General features: G+C 41.9%; 2 protein-coding genes across 2 annotated transcripts in view; both read left to right on the forward strand.

Moving 5' to 3' along the window:
* Window positions 1-657: 657 nt before the first annotated feature.
* The window catches only part of XK (X-linked Kx blood group antigen, Kell and VPS13A binding protein), a 36,866-nt gene continuing 22,086 nt past the window's right edge, over window positions 658-15,437 (forward strand). The window contains exons 1-2 of the mRNA XM_084790344.1: window positions 658-1,154; window positions 8,081-8,343. Coding sequence (XP_084646470.1) covers window positions 910-1,154; window positions 8,081-8,343 — 508 coding nt within the window. The 5' untranslated portion in view covers window positions 658-909. The remainder of the gene's footprint in view (window positions 1,155-8,080; window positions 8,344-15,437) is intronic.
* On the forward strand, window positions 13,483-14,031 carry LOC311601561 (histone H2A-Bbd type 1-like). The gene has a single exon (XM_084789051.1). The coding sequence runs from the start codon at window positions 13,587-13,589 to the stop codon at window positions 13,914-13,916; it is 330 nt and encodes a 109-aa protein (XP_084645177.1). The 5' UTR covers window positions 13,483-13,586; the 3' UTR covers window positions 13,917-14,031.

Here is a 15,437-nt window from a genome sequence, read left to right on the forward strand (position 1 = left end):
TTATTAGGCTCTGGTCTTTGACCTGTCTTGAGTTAGTCACAGTTATACAGCGATATATTTTGGAAGCAGTTTTATCTGGGAGGGGAAACTTTGGCTCCCACAGTTCTTTTGATGCTCCTTCGAAGTCTGTACTAGAAAGACGAACAATATTCTCAAGGGTTTCAGTGAAAAGTTAAATGTATTTCCCAGTTTGTCCAGTGCATGATGACAGCATGCTTGCTCTTTGAAGTGCATCTCAGTGGCTCTGCCTATTTTGGACTGGGAGGAAAATCTGAACTTTTCATCAGGGGTTTCTTCGGCCCCCTCAAAACCAAACCAAACCAAACCAAACCAAACCAAACCAAACCAAACCAAACCAAACCAAACCAAACCAAAAAACCAGACAGAGGATCAGGAGTTCAGACTCCTCCACCTCCAATTTTAGTTTCTACTGGTGGTAGTTTTTTAAGTTGGCCATGACAGGTTTCCCAAGACAACACAGAACAAACCGACTCTAGGACCCAGAGGCTGCAAGCGGGCCAACTTGGTTGGTGGCCTCCTGGGGTACTTTGCGCTAGAAGACACAGGTTCGCGGCCAGCTCAAAATAGTATCTTCAGGGCCGCGCGCGCCCGCGCAGCAAGCTATGGGGCGCGCGCGCGGGCGGTTGCGCACGGCGCGCGTGGGCGTGTCCGAGCGGGCCCTCGCCGCCGCCCCACCCACACCCCCACCCCCCGTGTCGGTTGCCCCCAGGCCGGGCTCCAGAGCGCGGCGGCCGCTTGGCCTGGCCCGCGTGCCCTGATCGGGCTTCGCTGCGCACAAGCAGGTCGGGCCCGGGCATGCTGGGAACCGCTCTGGTAACCACCACCGCCATCACCGCCGCCTCCGCCTCAGCCTCCGCCACCCGCGAGGCGAGTCTCTGAGGCGCGGAGATGAAATTCCCGTTCTCGGTGTTAGCGTCCCTGTTCCTGTTCGTGGCCGAGACGACGGCGGCGCTCTACTTGAGCAGCACCTACCGCTCGGGCGGGGACCGCATGTGGCAGGCGCTGACGCTGTTCTTCTCCCTGATGCCCTGTGCTCTGGTGCAGTTAACGCTCCTGTTCATCCACCGCGACCTCAGCCGCGATCGCCCGCTGGTGCTGCTGATGCACCTGCTCCAGCTCGGGCCCTTGTACAGGTGCGTGTGGAACCCCTTAGGCCGCAGCCCTGCCTGTCCCCCCCATCCACCGCCCCAGCTGACGGAGAGGCCTCCCTGAAGGCGGGGGGGGGGGGGGGGCGGACAGGTGGCCAGAGCAGGGCTGACTCACCCTGCCTGCCCAAACCTTCCAGTTCCAGTCTTGGGAATGAGACAGGATCCCAGCTTGAGGCTAACTAAAACTGAGATGCCCTGCATTTCAGAAGTCATCGTATGGAATTGCCAAAGGTTTCCCCAATTTGACCCAAAAAAGGAGCAGCATTTTTGGTCCTTTTTGGTCACTATGTGGCTCTCTATGTGGTCAAGTGGACTTCCGCAGGATTGGCATATGTGGCCATGGTACAAACCTTTGGAAGTTACTTCAAGCATGGTTAAAGTCAGAGTCCTTATGCGTCATTTAATTTAGTTTATCAAGCATGTGGCACGTAAGTGTGTACCAGGCACTATTTTAAGTGCTTTGTAAAAATGCACTTAATTCATATACTGGAATCTAGAAATCCATACACTCCACTTTTCTCTTGGCGCGATGAACGTTTTCTAGAGTAAAGACGCATGTAATACCAGAGATGTTTTCTGATTCTGCCCTATTTATTTTTTTTTTGTTTGTTTTTTGTTTTTTTTTTACCATGGCCATGAAATCAGGTGCAGAATGGTCCTTGACGACAGGGACGCACTTTCTATTAAGAAACACTGTTAATGCTGTTTCTGGAAAAAATAAAACTGTTTTTGTTGTTATTGCTGCTTGTGGTGCTGTGGGTGGAATCCAGGGCCTGGGACAGGCTGAGCAAATGAGCGACATCTTTAGGCCTGGAAATTATTCTTTACGAACACAAAGCAAGAAGATACACACAGGAATGAAAACAGACTTGACTTAACTCTCAGAACTTGAAGGGAATGTAAACATATTGTTTTCCTACCGTAGGAAAAGCAAAATTTTATGCTCAGGTTAAAAAAAAAAAGAATCATGTTCACGATTTTAAAACTTTGCATGCCATTTTAAATACAACCTTTCTACCTTACTGCATGGACTTGCAGTTTAACACAATTATAGAAAACTTGGTAAACAGGTTTCCTGGTTTTCAAGAACCACAGAATCCTACAAAAGATAAGATACATATGCTGGCAATAGTGAGAAACTGCTGCTGAAGTCCTGACAGTCAGGGGGGGATCAGAAAAAAAAAGGAGGGACGGGGGTATTTATAAAGCCTTATAATTAATTAGCTGGTAGAGAACCCACGTTCTTAAACAAGCCCCATGGTCCTGCAAGTGTCCCCACTCAGTAAGTGACATTTGACTTTAGACAAGGCACTCATCCTGTTATGTCATCTGTGGGGAGGACACTCATATTTGGCTGGAGTGACTTGGGGAACTGAGAATTCTCAAAAAGTTCCTTGTGGGAAGTGGTTTGGTTCGTCCCTACCATGCCTTCGCTGATCGACCACTTGCCGTGAAGTAGACCCAGTTGTGCTCACAGCATTTGTTTGCATAGTTAGCATTTTGGTGCTGGAGGTTGGTGCTAGAGCCTTGGGCGTGCTATTGCTCTAGGCTCCCTCAATCCTTGAGCCCATTTTATACATGGGGACAAATGAAGCTCCAGAACGGGTTCCCAAGGCTTTCTTTCCAAACGCGATTAGGCTCATTATGTTTTGTGCACTGTAAAAGAAAGTGGACTGTGCAGTTCATTTTATCAGCAATTCCATCTTTAAGGTTTTAAATGTTTGGTCATTTGTGGACTGAATTAAAAATAAGCAACCAAACTAACCACGGAAGAATCCTCTGTCACTGCTGTCATTTAGCAGTGTCTCTTAAAATCAGGAGTTACTCAAGACAAGGCGAATAGACCATCACATATAAAAACAGCATGGCAATGATAAGCTGGAGTTCAGGGAAATACACTAAGTTGTTTAGAATAATATTACAGAGTGGCAGAGTGTGAGTATAGTTTTTTCCTCCTGAACATGAACGTATACAATTTTCTCCTTTATTATAAATAAACTCTTTGGTATTCTTCAGTTATCACAGTAATTTAAAAAAATTGTTAAAGAAAGGAGTCTCACATTCTGATATAGCTGATTTATGTCAAGAAAGTACTGGACCTAGGATCTTTGAATTTAGATACGGAACATGTAGTTCCAAGATCCTTAGCTTCCAAATGAAAGGGAAAAACAATGTGTTGTTTTTTGGTTAACAGGACTTTAAATGGTATTTATTCCTACTGACTGATTCTAATTTGAGCTCTTTTTTTTTTGTTACTGCTTTTGAGACAGGGTTTCTCTGGGTAGCCTTGGTTATCTTGGACATCTTGTAGACCAGGTTGGCCTTGAACTCACAGAGATCCTCCTGCCTCTGCCTCCCAAGTGCTAGGACTGCAAACATGCGCCACCACACCTGGCTCCCTAATTTGAACTCTTAAATCATCAGCTTTTCAGAAAGATCAAATTATTCTCCCAAACTAGAATATGTCATAATGTTTCTCCCTTTTATTCCTTGGTAATGGTTTTTACTAGTATTTTAATATTAATTAAGATTTGGGGGGACAGTTTACTTCTATTCAAGTTAGACAAACCACCAGTTTTAGGAAGATGTTTTTTAATTATTACAATATGATGATTCAATTAAAGTGACTACAGTAGTTTACTGCATATAGTGCTTGCTTTAACATGCTGGAAGCTCTATGTCAGGTCCCCAGGATAGGGAAAAGGAGACCTGAGATACCTTACACCAACAGTTGTGGACTAAAACTGTTAACTCACTTTTGCCCTTTCTGTCAGGGAGGTACTGGTAGAGCTCCTTATTTCATTTATATATTATAATTTTAGTCTTATATTTAAGTGTATAGCTGTAGTTTCTATGGTTCTTTCTATATAAGGGTTTAAATATGAAGTTTGCATGGTGTCTTGAATTACCTTTGTTTTCAATTTGAAGGAAAAAATCTTACTGTAAGTTTTATTTTAGATATTCTGGAAAAACAGAAGGGAGATTATATTTTACCTTCTATTTTCTATTATTCTCACAGTTGTGTTAACTTTCATAAGTTAATTGAGAGGAATAAATATAAATGAGTGACATTTTCAAGAAATCCCCTCATTTTTATTACTAGCACAATTTAGGAAACAAAATTAAAGGTTAAAAAAAGTAGGTTTATAAGATGTAGGTTGAAACAGTCTAAAATTATTATAGAACATTGCAAAGTAATTCAAAGTAGTATTTCTCTATTGGGAAACTTAAAAATAATTTAATAACAGTCCATATTTGAAAAGCAAAGTACACCCATTATTTAATTCCATTTGAAGTAAAACCCTGTGCACTAACTGGCATGGTCTTCTTCTACAGCCTAGGAGATTAAGCAAATGGGTTGTGAAAGGTTTCACAATGGTTTCTATTTAACCAGTATAGCTCTCTAGTGTAGGTTTCAGAGCATATATCTCACATGCACATAATGTGGCTTATGAGAAATCATAGTGTTTCTTTGGAAAAAAGTATTTCCATTAGGATTCTTGGTACCTCAAGTTGTTTGTGCTGCCATCAACATGCTAGGGAACAAACTGCTGTTATGGTTATGACAATGAGTTGTCTTATGCTTGAAAGTGGAACTAAGTGAAAAAAAGTTGCGTCAAATTACTATTTATCTTCAGCAGGGATCATCACGGGGCTGCCTGCAGACTATGGTCCAGTGGCCAAATCATGCCACCATCAGTTTCTGTAAATAAAGTTGTTTTTTTTTTTTTGGAACACAACTATAGTCATTCCTTTATAGACTGTTACTTTTAGCAGTGCAGAGGCAGAGTTGAGCACAGACCATGGCCTGTAGAGCCTAAAATACCTACCTGTACATACATTACACAAAGGCTTCCTGCGCCATGGAGTACATGATACTGACAAACTACCTTGAATAATTTTTATGAAAGATGCTGGTCTTCTACCACTAAAGTACATCCTTAGCCCTTACCTTGGGTGATTTCATTCAAGTAGCTCATGCAGAGAAACAACAATTAAAACAAACTGTCTAAACAGTTTGGAGTTATTGGATAAGTCTTGGAAGAATTTCAAGACAGCAGTAGTAGTTTGTTTCTTAGTTTTCTAAATACTAGTAGAAAGAGGTCTTGGGATGGTTCACAAATTTATAAGATATGATATAGAAAGCTATGTTGAGATGTGCTAGGTATGGTGCTACATGCCTTTAGTCTCGGCACTCAGAAAACAGAGGCAGGTATATCTCTGTGAGTTTGAAGCCAGCCTGGTTTAGATAGTGAGTTCTAGGCCAGCCAGAGCGACATGAAAAACCCTGTCTCAAAGTGGGAAAAAGGCAAATGTATCTCTTAAGAAAAGCAGTGGATTGTGAGAGGTTCCACCTTTAGGGCTATCTGGGCCATTTTTTTCCTGGAAACTTTTTTATCAGTTGCATAGTTGATCTCTGAAGTTTCATTTAACAATTCTATAAATGATCCCTGTTTCACATAGTCCCCTCAGTCACCAATGGAATTGTGTTCTTCTACAAATCCTTATTTCATTCATTCATTTCATTGAGCAGCTTTTAGCATGCTCTATGCTTTGGTTGTTTGTTTTGGTCTTTAAAAGTTTGAAGAAGTTTGATTTTTATATCACAAGTAAAGAATATTTGTTAAAATAAAAGAGAAACAGAAAATATCATTTTTACAGTGAAGGAAAAACCTTTAACTGAACTGCCTAAAGAGAACAATTCTTAATGATTTTGTTGTATATCCTTAGTGTGTGTGTGTGTGTGTGTGTGTGTGTGTGTGTGCCTATCATTGTAAACTGTCAGGGAAAATGAGCCTGGATTTCAGGGGTTTGCTAATTTCCAAAATGTATTTATCCCCATCAAATCTGACCAAGGTACTAGTTGTTTAACAACTTGATTACACAATTTCTATTTAACAATTGGCTCTTTTGAATCAATATAATCAAATTCTGTCATTCTACTGTTTATGTGTATGTATGTGTAGTTTGTATACATTTTCTGTGTGTAAAGTTTTCTCTTCCAATTTGCTTCCCTTATCAAACAAGATAAATGTATATTTATATTTATTTTATTTAGTTAAATGTGTTGGGGATTGAAACCAGGGCCTAACACATGCTAAGGAGGCTGTATCCCAAGCCCAGTATTTTTTCAAAAATTAATTTGATCCGTTGATTATTTGTGTATCTGTGTTTGTGTGCACGTGCGCATGCCTTGGTGATGTGTGGAGGTCAGAGGACAACTTGAGAGAGTCAGTTCTCTCCTTTCACCATGTGAGAGGGACCCAGGGATTAAACTTAAGTGCCCAGGTTTGGCAGCAAGTACCTTTACCACTAAGCCATCTCACCAGCCTAAAAGTCTTGTGTTACTTATAGTAGATGTTTTTCTAAACTGTTAGTCTTGATAACTACATAGTATTTAGTTGAGTAGAAGTTCTTTGATATATTTAATTACCCTTTCACTTTGAGGGCCTCTAAAGTAATCTCATTATTTTGCTAATACAAATGATGCTGGCTTAAATTTTTTCAGTAGGGTTTCCTTATGAGCTGGTGTATCAGAAACTATCATGTGAGCCAAAATACGGCATCAATATTGCCCCAGTACCCCATTTAGATAGTGAACACCTCAAAATGAATGGAGTGGGAATCTTCAAGCTATTTTAGTAAAGTACATCTGCTGTCATTACCACAACATATGACCTATTTTTTCCCTCATGCATCAAAAGCTTTATTTCACTATTTAAAATTATAAAGGTACTTAGGTTGTCACAGATATGTCCAAGTTATGGTATAAAGTTAACAACATTCAATAAAGCTGATGAAGCCATAAAAATCTAGCAGCATTGTAAGATTGTTATGAAATTTCTGTTTGAGGGCGTTAAAAGTCTTTCAATGTTTAAACCCAAGGGAAAATCTGTTTTTCCCAGCACTTCATTGTGAAAATTTTCAAACATGAGAAGAAAATCTTATTGACTTGTACACTCAAAGACCCCAACCTAGATTCTACAGTTAACATTTTATTCATTTATACTTTCATTTCTCCATCCATCTGTCTTTTTTCTTTCTGTCAGTATCTATTTATCGAGAGGGAGGAATTTTAGTCACTAGTTAAAGATCTGTCCCTAGAACAGGCTTAGGATTCCCTAAATAATATGTCTGCCAAGCGCTGGACATGTTGGAGTTTAGTTGTGGCCTATATGGGCTTATCAGGACAAAGAAATAGGTAATATGTTGTGGTCTTCCAGTGAAATTCTATATGCCTAGCAACTCTGGGCTGTACACTTAGCCAACTTTCATCTTCATGTTCTTCATCCCCACACCCAACCTTACTATATAGCCCAGGCTCATCTGCAGCTCACTGTGTAGCCCAAGCTGGCCTTGGACTCTTGACAATCATTCTGCCCTGGCCTCTAAACTCCAGAATCTAGAGAGTGGTGAGGTTATAGGAGTGATGCTGCACATTTTTTTTAAACTAAGGTGGTTTGTGGCCTTGGTTTAATGTGGAACATGCACACACAAACAGCCTTACACCTCTCTCGTTCTCTTTCACAGCAGGAGGACAAAGTGTTTTCTCTATTTTATGATTGAGGGGAAAAGTTCAGAATATAAGTCACATAGTTAATATGTATCAGGAAGAAAAACTAGGCATTTTTGTGGGGCTCCAGAGTGTGGATTACTCCCCATTCGCTAGTTTTCTTTGCCTTGGTAGCTTTCAATGTCAACTTTGCTTGAGTCTCACTCAATTCATACTGGTCTACTAGAGGCTTGCAGAACACCAACTCCTTAGAACTGATCCTGAGAGTGAATGCCTTGGAGAGATGTAGAATAGCCAGGCAGGGGTTTGAGAATCTGGCTAAGTGAAAACAGGATGACTGGGAAAGGATGGAATTCTGCCAGTCACTAATTTCTATGACTCATTAATTTGATTCTAGGTGTTTTGAAGTGTTTTGCCTCTACTGTCAATCCAGCCAAAATGAGGAACCTTATGTAAGCATCACTAAGAAACGACAGATGCCAAAAGATGGCCTCTCAGAGGAGATCGAGAAGGAGGTGGGTCAGGCAGAAGGCAAGCTGTTTACCCACCGTTCTGCATTCAGCCGGGCATCAGTGATCCAGGCTTTCCTAGGTTCTGCCCCACAACTGACCCTCCAGCTGTATATTACCATCTTGCAGCAGAGCATCAGCACCGGAAGATGTATGTATGCATCCTTTTCTTTTCAATTTCTGCTTACATTTAAGGTTCAAATTCAGAAGCAACATTCTTTGCTTCAGGTGAAATCGATTTATATGTTTACTGTTCTGAGTTTATGTTCCGTTTGCTAACCTAAAATTCCAGTGAGTTAAAATTATAACATTTTTGTGGGGGAAGGGGTCTTATGAATCTCTATTTAGCCAGGGCTCAAAGGAAAAAATTCACCTATACTCTAGTGTAGACCAGCTGAGGTGCCTCAGATGTGTGAATTTGAGCCTGAATTCATTGCAGACCCATTTACTGACATGTTTTTGGAGTCTCATCTCATTTCCACATGGAAAGAGTTTATGCTTCTTTATAGAATGGCATTGCTTCCAAGTGTGAAACTGTGCCATCTTCTATGGCCTTGTCTTAAGAATCATGGGAGCCAGATGAAGGATTATTTTCTTTCTTTTTTTAAAAAAAATGCAGTCTAATTCATAGCAGAAATTCGATAGTTTTTGTATATTTACAGCGTTGTATGAAGATAACCATTACCTGTCATATTAGACTCTAAAATTTAGAACATTTTCATCATGTCAAGAAAAAAACCTACACATTATCAGTCACTGTTTTCCTTGCCAACGAGACCTTGACAACCTCAAATCTTGCTGTTTTGTATGGCTTTCTATTGTGTCTAACGTATGTGAGTAGCATTGTGTCCTACTGGAAACTTTTCATATGGCTCATAAATAACAAATCTTGTCCCTGTGAGCTTCTTCCACTCACTGTCATCTTCGAAGATGTATTGGGCTTAAACCCAGGATCAAATTCTAAGATTGTTCTGCTCTGGGAAAGTCCAGGCAACTTACCATTTGCCTTGCTCAGCCTTGAGAATATCCTGTATTTTACTATAGGAGGTGAAGTTGGCTGTAATGATTGTCCCATGAACACTTATTTTATGCCAGGTAGTATGATGAACCTCATAGCATGTGCTACCTACAGTGTACTAAAGCGACCATGGGCTAAGATGAGATTTGTGTGGTTTCATTCAGGAATGTAATGAAGACTTGTTGAATATGCTCTGTGTTGAATATGCTCACTCTCTGTACCGGTCTCTGAGAATAAAGTGTTAATGAAGTGGACAGGCTCCTGTCATCTTAGAAGAAAAGTGACAGACATAAATCGAATGATCAATCATGTATTTATTTTACTTTAGATAAGTCCTACAAAGTATAAGGTAAGGAGACTGTGTGGATCCTAGCCAAGCCTGGAAATGAGGCAAAGTTTTCCAGGGCATATATTTATATTGGAAAATTGCCTATGAGGCAGAGAAGCTAGATGAAGGAAAATCAATATAGAGCATTGTGGTGGTTTGAATAGCAATGGCCCCTAGACTGCTGTCTTTGATTGCTTGGCCCATAGGGAGTGGCACTGTTAGGAGGTGTGGCCTTGTTGGAGTAGGTGTGTCACTGTGGGGGTGGGCTTTGAGGTCTTCTATGCTCAGCCTGTGCTTAGTGAGGAACACAGTCTCTCCCTTTAGACTTTGGATCAAGATGTAGAACGCTTGACTCTTTCTCCAGCGCCATGTTTGCCTGCATGCTGACGTGCTGCCCGTCATGATGAGAATAGACTGAGCCTCCGAAACTGTAAGGCAGCCCCAAGTAAATGTTTTCCTTTCTAACAGTTGCCGTGGTCATGGTGTCTCTTCACAGCAATGAAACCCTAAGACAGGCATCTTAGGATTTGAAGTACTAATCTGCATGCAGTTGGAAGCCACTGATGAGTTTTAAGCAACACAGTGCAATAAGCAGGTTTAGTGTTAGAAAATGACTACACTAGGAAATGAATTTGAAGATGGTACAGGAATGAATAGGAAGGACAGTAAGTGGGTTGTTCCAGCTGCTGAAGTGACGGTGATAATGTTGGAAAAGAATAGTCAGAATGGGTTCTTGGAACCAGTAGTAAAGATATGGAAAAGGAATGAATGACTGATGATTAATTATATACGAAGGCAAAGCAGAAGAGATGCCAAGACTGTTTCCAGACCTCTGTCACGAAATGTTACAGTCATGGAAGCTGTCTAGACAAGGAACAGTTTTCTGTGGTATATTTTTTTTAAATTTAGGATTTGGAATGTTTACAAAATGAACAGATTGAAAGTTTATATTTAGATTATGAGAGAAAACGATAGTAAAACTACTTCAAAAGATAGACCAAAGAAGAGACATGGAGATATAACAAGGAATATTGAAATGGGTGCATGAAGGGAGGTAAATCTTTTTTCAATGGCTGTCAGAAGGTAGGACTAAGGATGTGGGTCAATAGAAGACTGCTCACCTAGCATGCTCATGACCTTCAATTCAGCTCTCATTACCACATAAAAAGAAAGACAAAAAAAAAAAAGGGAAGAAACACAAAAGGGGATAGGAATGTATTGTAGCCCAACTGGTAGAGTGCTTACTTATCCTGCAAACCTGAGCCTGAGCTCAATCCCCACTACCACACAAGCCAAGTGTGGTGGTGCATACTTATACCACAGCACTTGGGATAGGAAGATCAGAAGTCTAAGGTGCCTTGGTACCAGCCTGCTGTTCATGACAGTTACCCTGTTTAAAAGACGATGGGGTTCTTGAATGTGGCTTAGGTGATAGACTGCTTGCCTAATGTGCCTGAAGCTCTGGGTTTGATCCCTTGCTGTAGCATTGAATAAGCCAGGCATTGTGGCATATGCCTGTAACTAAACATTTGGGAGGCAGAGGCAGGAGTATCAGAAGTTCAAGGTAATTCATGTCTCTGTAAGAGTTTGAAGCCAGACTGGGGCATCAGACCTCACAATACCTAAAGCCTACTCTGTAAAGGATTGGAGGTATGGGAGTTTTAGTTGCATGAGGCATTTGAATCTGATTTCCAGGAAGCAGTTTCCAGTGGCAATAGTATAGGTAGAGACTGTGATGGAGTCCTAATAGTTTCATGACATCACAAGTGGACACCAAATTTTATAAGTGGCTAAGATGGTAAATTTTATGTTATGTAAATTTTATCTTAATAGAAAATAAGAGCCAGAAAAATCTCAACCACTATTGTTAACAATGGAGAAGAACAGGACAGAAAATGGAAAATAATGGGATAGCAAACAAACAAACCCCAGTAACATTAAAATAGAAATCAGGAAAACAAAATAATAAAAACAGAGCCAGAAAGAACATCACACCACTGCTGGAGAGATGACTTAACCATTATGAACACTCATCTCCATACCTAATGGCCTCTGCATGGTGGAAAGAGAGTACCAACTTCAGAAAGTTGTCCCCTGACTCCCACATGCAAGCCATCCCATTCATGCTCTCCCATAAATAAATGTTGAAAAAATTAAAAGAATAAATCAAAGAAAGACTTTATATATGTATATATATGAATGGAAAATCATAATAAAATATATTGACTTATACAATTAATATGTGGTAAAGTAACTTTAAGGCTGGGCATGGTGGTGCATGCCTTTAATCCCAGCACTCAGGAGCCAGAGGCAGGTGGGTTGCTGTGAGTTGGAGGCCAGCCTGGTCTACAGAGCAAGTCCAGGACAGCCAAAGCTACAGAGAGAAACCCTGTCTTGAAAAACAAAAACAAAACAACAATAAAAGTAACTTTTCAAAGTTCTCTATTAATGTATGGGATTCATGTGAAATGCTAAAAAGGATAGGCTTGGGACTACATTTCTGTCACCGAACTTGAAATGGTTGTAAAGTTTATAGCATAAAAGGAGTCCTAAAATGGGTATAGATGATCTAAAACTGTAAACTCATAATACTCAAAGACAGAAGAACACCTACTAAATACTTGTAATGTGAATAGCTGGCAGATGTTAAATAAAGTGGCAAATGTGATGAGAACTTCAAAGAAGAGTAAACAATGGAAACAGGAACATTGATTAGGAGCCCTAAGATGACTATGTAAATTGAGGCAAAACTAAAGTTTGATGCATAAATAACCAGACATTGCATCCCATGGACAGAAGTTTTCTATTGTGATCTGGTCAGAATGTAAAAATCAAACAGAAAAGGTTCCCATAAGAGTAGGGCTGGATAGGGGCTTAAGGTTTACCGCCTGTATTGTCCTTGGCTGGTGCCCTAGTTTGAGCGGGACCCCTGGGCCCAAATCTGCCTATCATAATGTTCTACTTGTAGGCTTCTAGGACCCTCTGGGTCCTTCTACTTTGCCTTTCTCCCATGATTCTCTCATCTAGAGTCCCACTGGAATGTCCTCCCCTCTGTCTCAGTTTCCTGGTAAGTGAAGGCTTTCGTGGGATATGACTTTCTCACATACTCTGGTGCCTCACCTTTGACCATGTCCCCTGGACGGGGAGACCTGGTGGCAATCAGAGGAAGGACAGCAAGTTACCAAGAAGAGACTTGATACCCTATGATCATATAAAGGGGGAGGTAATCCCCCTCAGGAACAGTCATAGGGGAGGGGAATAAGGGGAAATTGGGAGGGAGGGAAGAATGGGAGGATACAAGGGATGGGATAGCCATTGAGATGTAACAAGAATAAATTAATAAAGGAGAAAAAATGTAACAAAAAAAAAAAGAGTAGGGCTGGAAAGATGGCTCAGCGGTTAAGAGCACTGACTGCTCCTCCAGAGGTCCTGAGTTCAATTCCCAACAACCACATGGTGGCTCACAGCCATCTATAATGTGATCTGGTGCCCTCTTCTGGCTTGTGGGTGTACATGCAGGCAGAGCACTGTATACATAATAATAAATAAATCTTAAAAAAAAAGAGGTAGATGTAACTAGGTGGACTTGCTGGCCTGCTTGTAACTCCAGACTTCCCATGGAAGGCTACGGCAGGATCTCCAAAGCAAAGGGGCTAGTGAGACTATATTGGTGAGCTCTGGCTAGGCTTGAAAGATCTTTTCTCAGTAAATAAGATAGAAGAGTGACCAAGGAAGATTCCAGATATCGACTTCAGACCTTTATGTGCATGCCCACACGTGAGCACATGTAAACATATACTCATACACATGAAAATAGGAAAAGAAAAATGGGGATATATTCACTAAGGTGAGCAATTTCCTAATATGGGCATTTCTACACTGAACATCAGAGCTCAGTGGATATCAGTGACATCATAATGTCTGTGTTGTAACAAAGTCCTCTCTTGAGGAGCCAAGATAAGCACATGAGCAGTTAGAAAGTTGATCATTTTGAGAGTCTCAGGCCACAAGGGAAGTGAAGCTCTGCCGAATCCATCCATCGAGCAGCATGGCTGGGAGAAGAAGGGGAAGAAAACACGTATCCCGCTCCTCAAGAGCCGAGCTTCAGTTTCCGGTTAGCCGTGTGGACCGTTTCCTGAGAGAGGGGAACTACTCCCGGCGCCTGAGCTCCTCTGCACCCGTGTTCTTCGCTGGTGTACTTGAGTACGTGACCTCCAACCTCCTTGAGCTGGCTGGGGAGGAAGCCCATACCAACGGCAAGAAGCGCATAGCTCCAGAACACGTCATCCGAGTTGTAAAAAACAATGAACAGCTCCACCATCTCTTCAAAACCACCGCCAATACTCTGTTTGATGAAACACCAGATGACGACAACTGAAAATACCTGGGTCTCGGAGGCTGGAGAGCTACCGCCTCTTCAGGCTCAGCCAGCCCTAGCGTCCTACTAGCTAGGGCAGCTTATAAGTCATGCCAATAAAGCGTCTAAACTGAAAGCAGTGGTTCTGACTCCTTTTGCGTTGTCATTTTGAGCTAGAGGTGCCTTGGGAACATCCAGGAAGGGGTGGTCGTGGGTTTGGAGCTGTGGTCACCACAGGGGATTTGATTTCCAGGGTAAATTTCTAATGGGGCCTGTGTGGGCAGTTGGTCTTGGTGGGACGAGATGGATGAGAGGAGGTCCTGGTCAAGTGTGAACTCAGGTTGCCCTGGAGGAAGGAGGTGGCTGAGGAGGAGGGCAGAGAAGATGTCCTGGTAGTCTGTGACTATGGAAGGGCCTTGGGAGGCCAGGAATTTGACTTTGGTCTCCCAGGCACATCGGATTCCCTGTGAGATGCCGCCCCCTGTGAGAGGGGCGGATAAAGACATGGACTGTGGTAGGAAAGAGGCTTCCTTGGAGGTTACGTCTTAGGTTAGAAGATGATGGCAGTTAAGTGGGGGAGAGCATGGGGAGTGGCACACTGTTGGAGTGAGGTTCAAAGGTCAGGAGCATTCACAGAGCACTTAGGTAGTGATGGTGAGACCAGAAGTAAATACACAAAATAGGAAATGTAGTCTGTATTTCCCTTTACAATCTTTAAGTTTTCTGCCTCATTATAAAATGATCTATACAAGGAGTAGTAGGTATATAGTGCCATGCTGCTGTGTGGAATATACACTTTTATATTCTTCGTTTCTTTTTATTCTTTTTATTCTATTTTTTTATTTTTTATTTTTGAATCAGGGTTTCTCTCTCTAGTCTTGGCTGTCCTGAAACTCACTCTGTAGACCAGGCTGGCCTGGAACTCACAGAGATCTGACTGTTTCTGTCTTCCAAGTGCTAGAATTAAGTTATGTGCCACCAGTCTTGGGCACACTGGTAAACTAAATAACAATAGTATATAGATTTCACCGTCGGCCCGCTATGTAATTCAAGCAGGTCTACACAATTACAGAACACTAATGAACTTATGAACATCCTCAGTTGCCCCATGCATGTTCCGGGAAACAGCTGAGCCTGTACACGGAGAATTTTCATGTATTCTGTATAAATTCGGGTTCCTGGAACAGGCATGGGATAACGCTCTCAAGTGCTGCCTGTACAGCACACATCAAGTGAGCTGACAATCTGTGCCCCTGCCTGTGAATGTCCACATCTGAAAAACATGCATTTATGTATTCACTTTACATCCTGATTGTGGTCCCCCTCCCTCCTCTCCTCCTGGTCCTAACCCTCCCTCTCTCTCCCTTCCCCCTCCCCCGCTCCTCAGAAAAGGGGAGCCCCTACCAACCCACCTCAGCACATGAAGCCGCACCAAAGTCTATACTTTTTATCAGGTCCTGGAGTTCCCCTATCCACTGCCGCTGGCCTTTTAGGAAGAACCTTCTCAGATGCTCTCCAGTCAGCTTTCACAACAGAATCAGA

Source organism: Acomys minous (assembly GCF_964271855.1).
Source record: "Acomys minous genome assembly, chromosome: 7".
Lineage (NCBI taxonomy): Eukaryota > Metazoa > Chordata > Mammalia > Rodentia > Muridae > Acomys > Acomys minous.

Excerpts from the sequence above, each read along its gene's own strand:
- LOC311601561 (XM_084789051.1), top strand. The coding sequence starts at position 13,587 with ATGGCTGGGAGAAGAAGGGGAAGAAAACACGTATCCCGCTCCTCAAGA.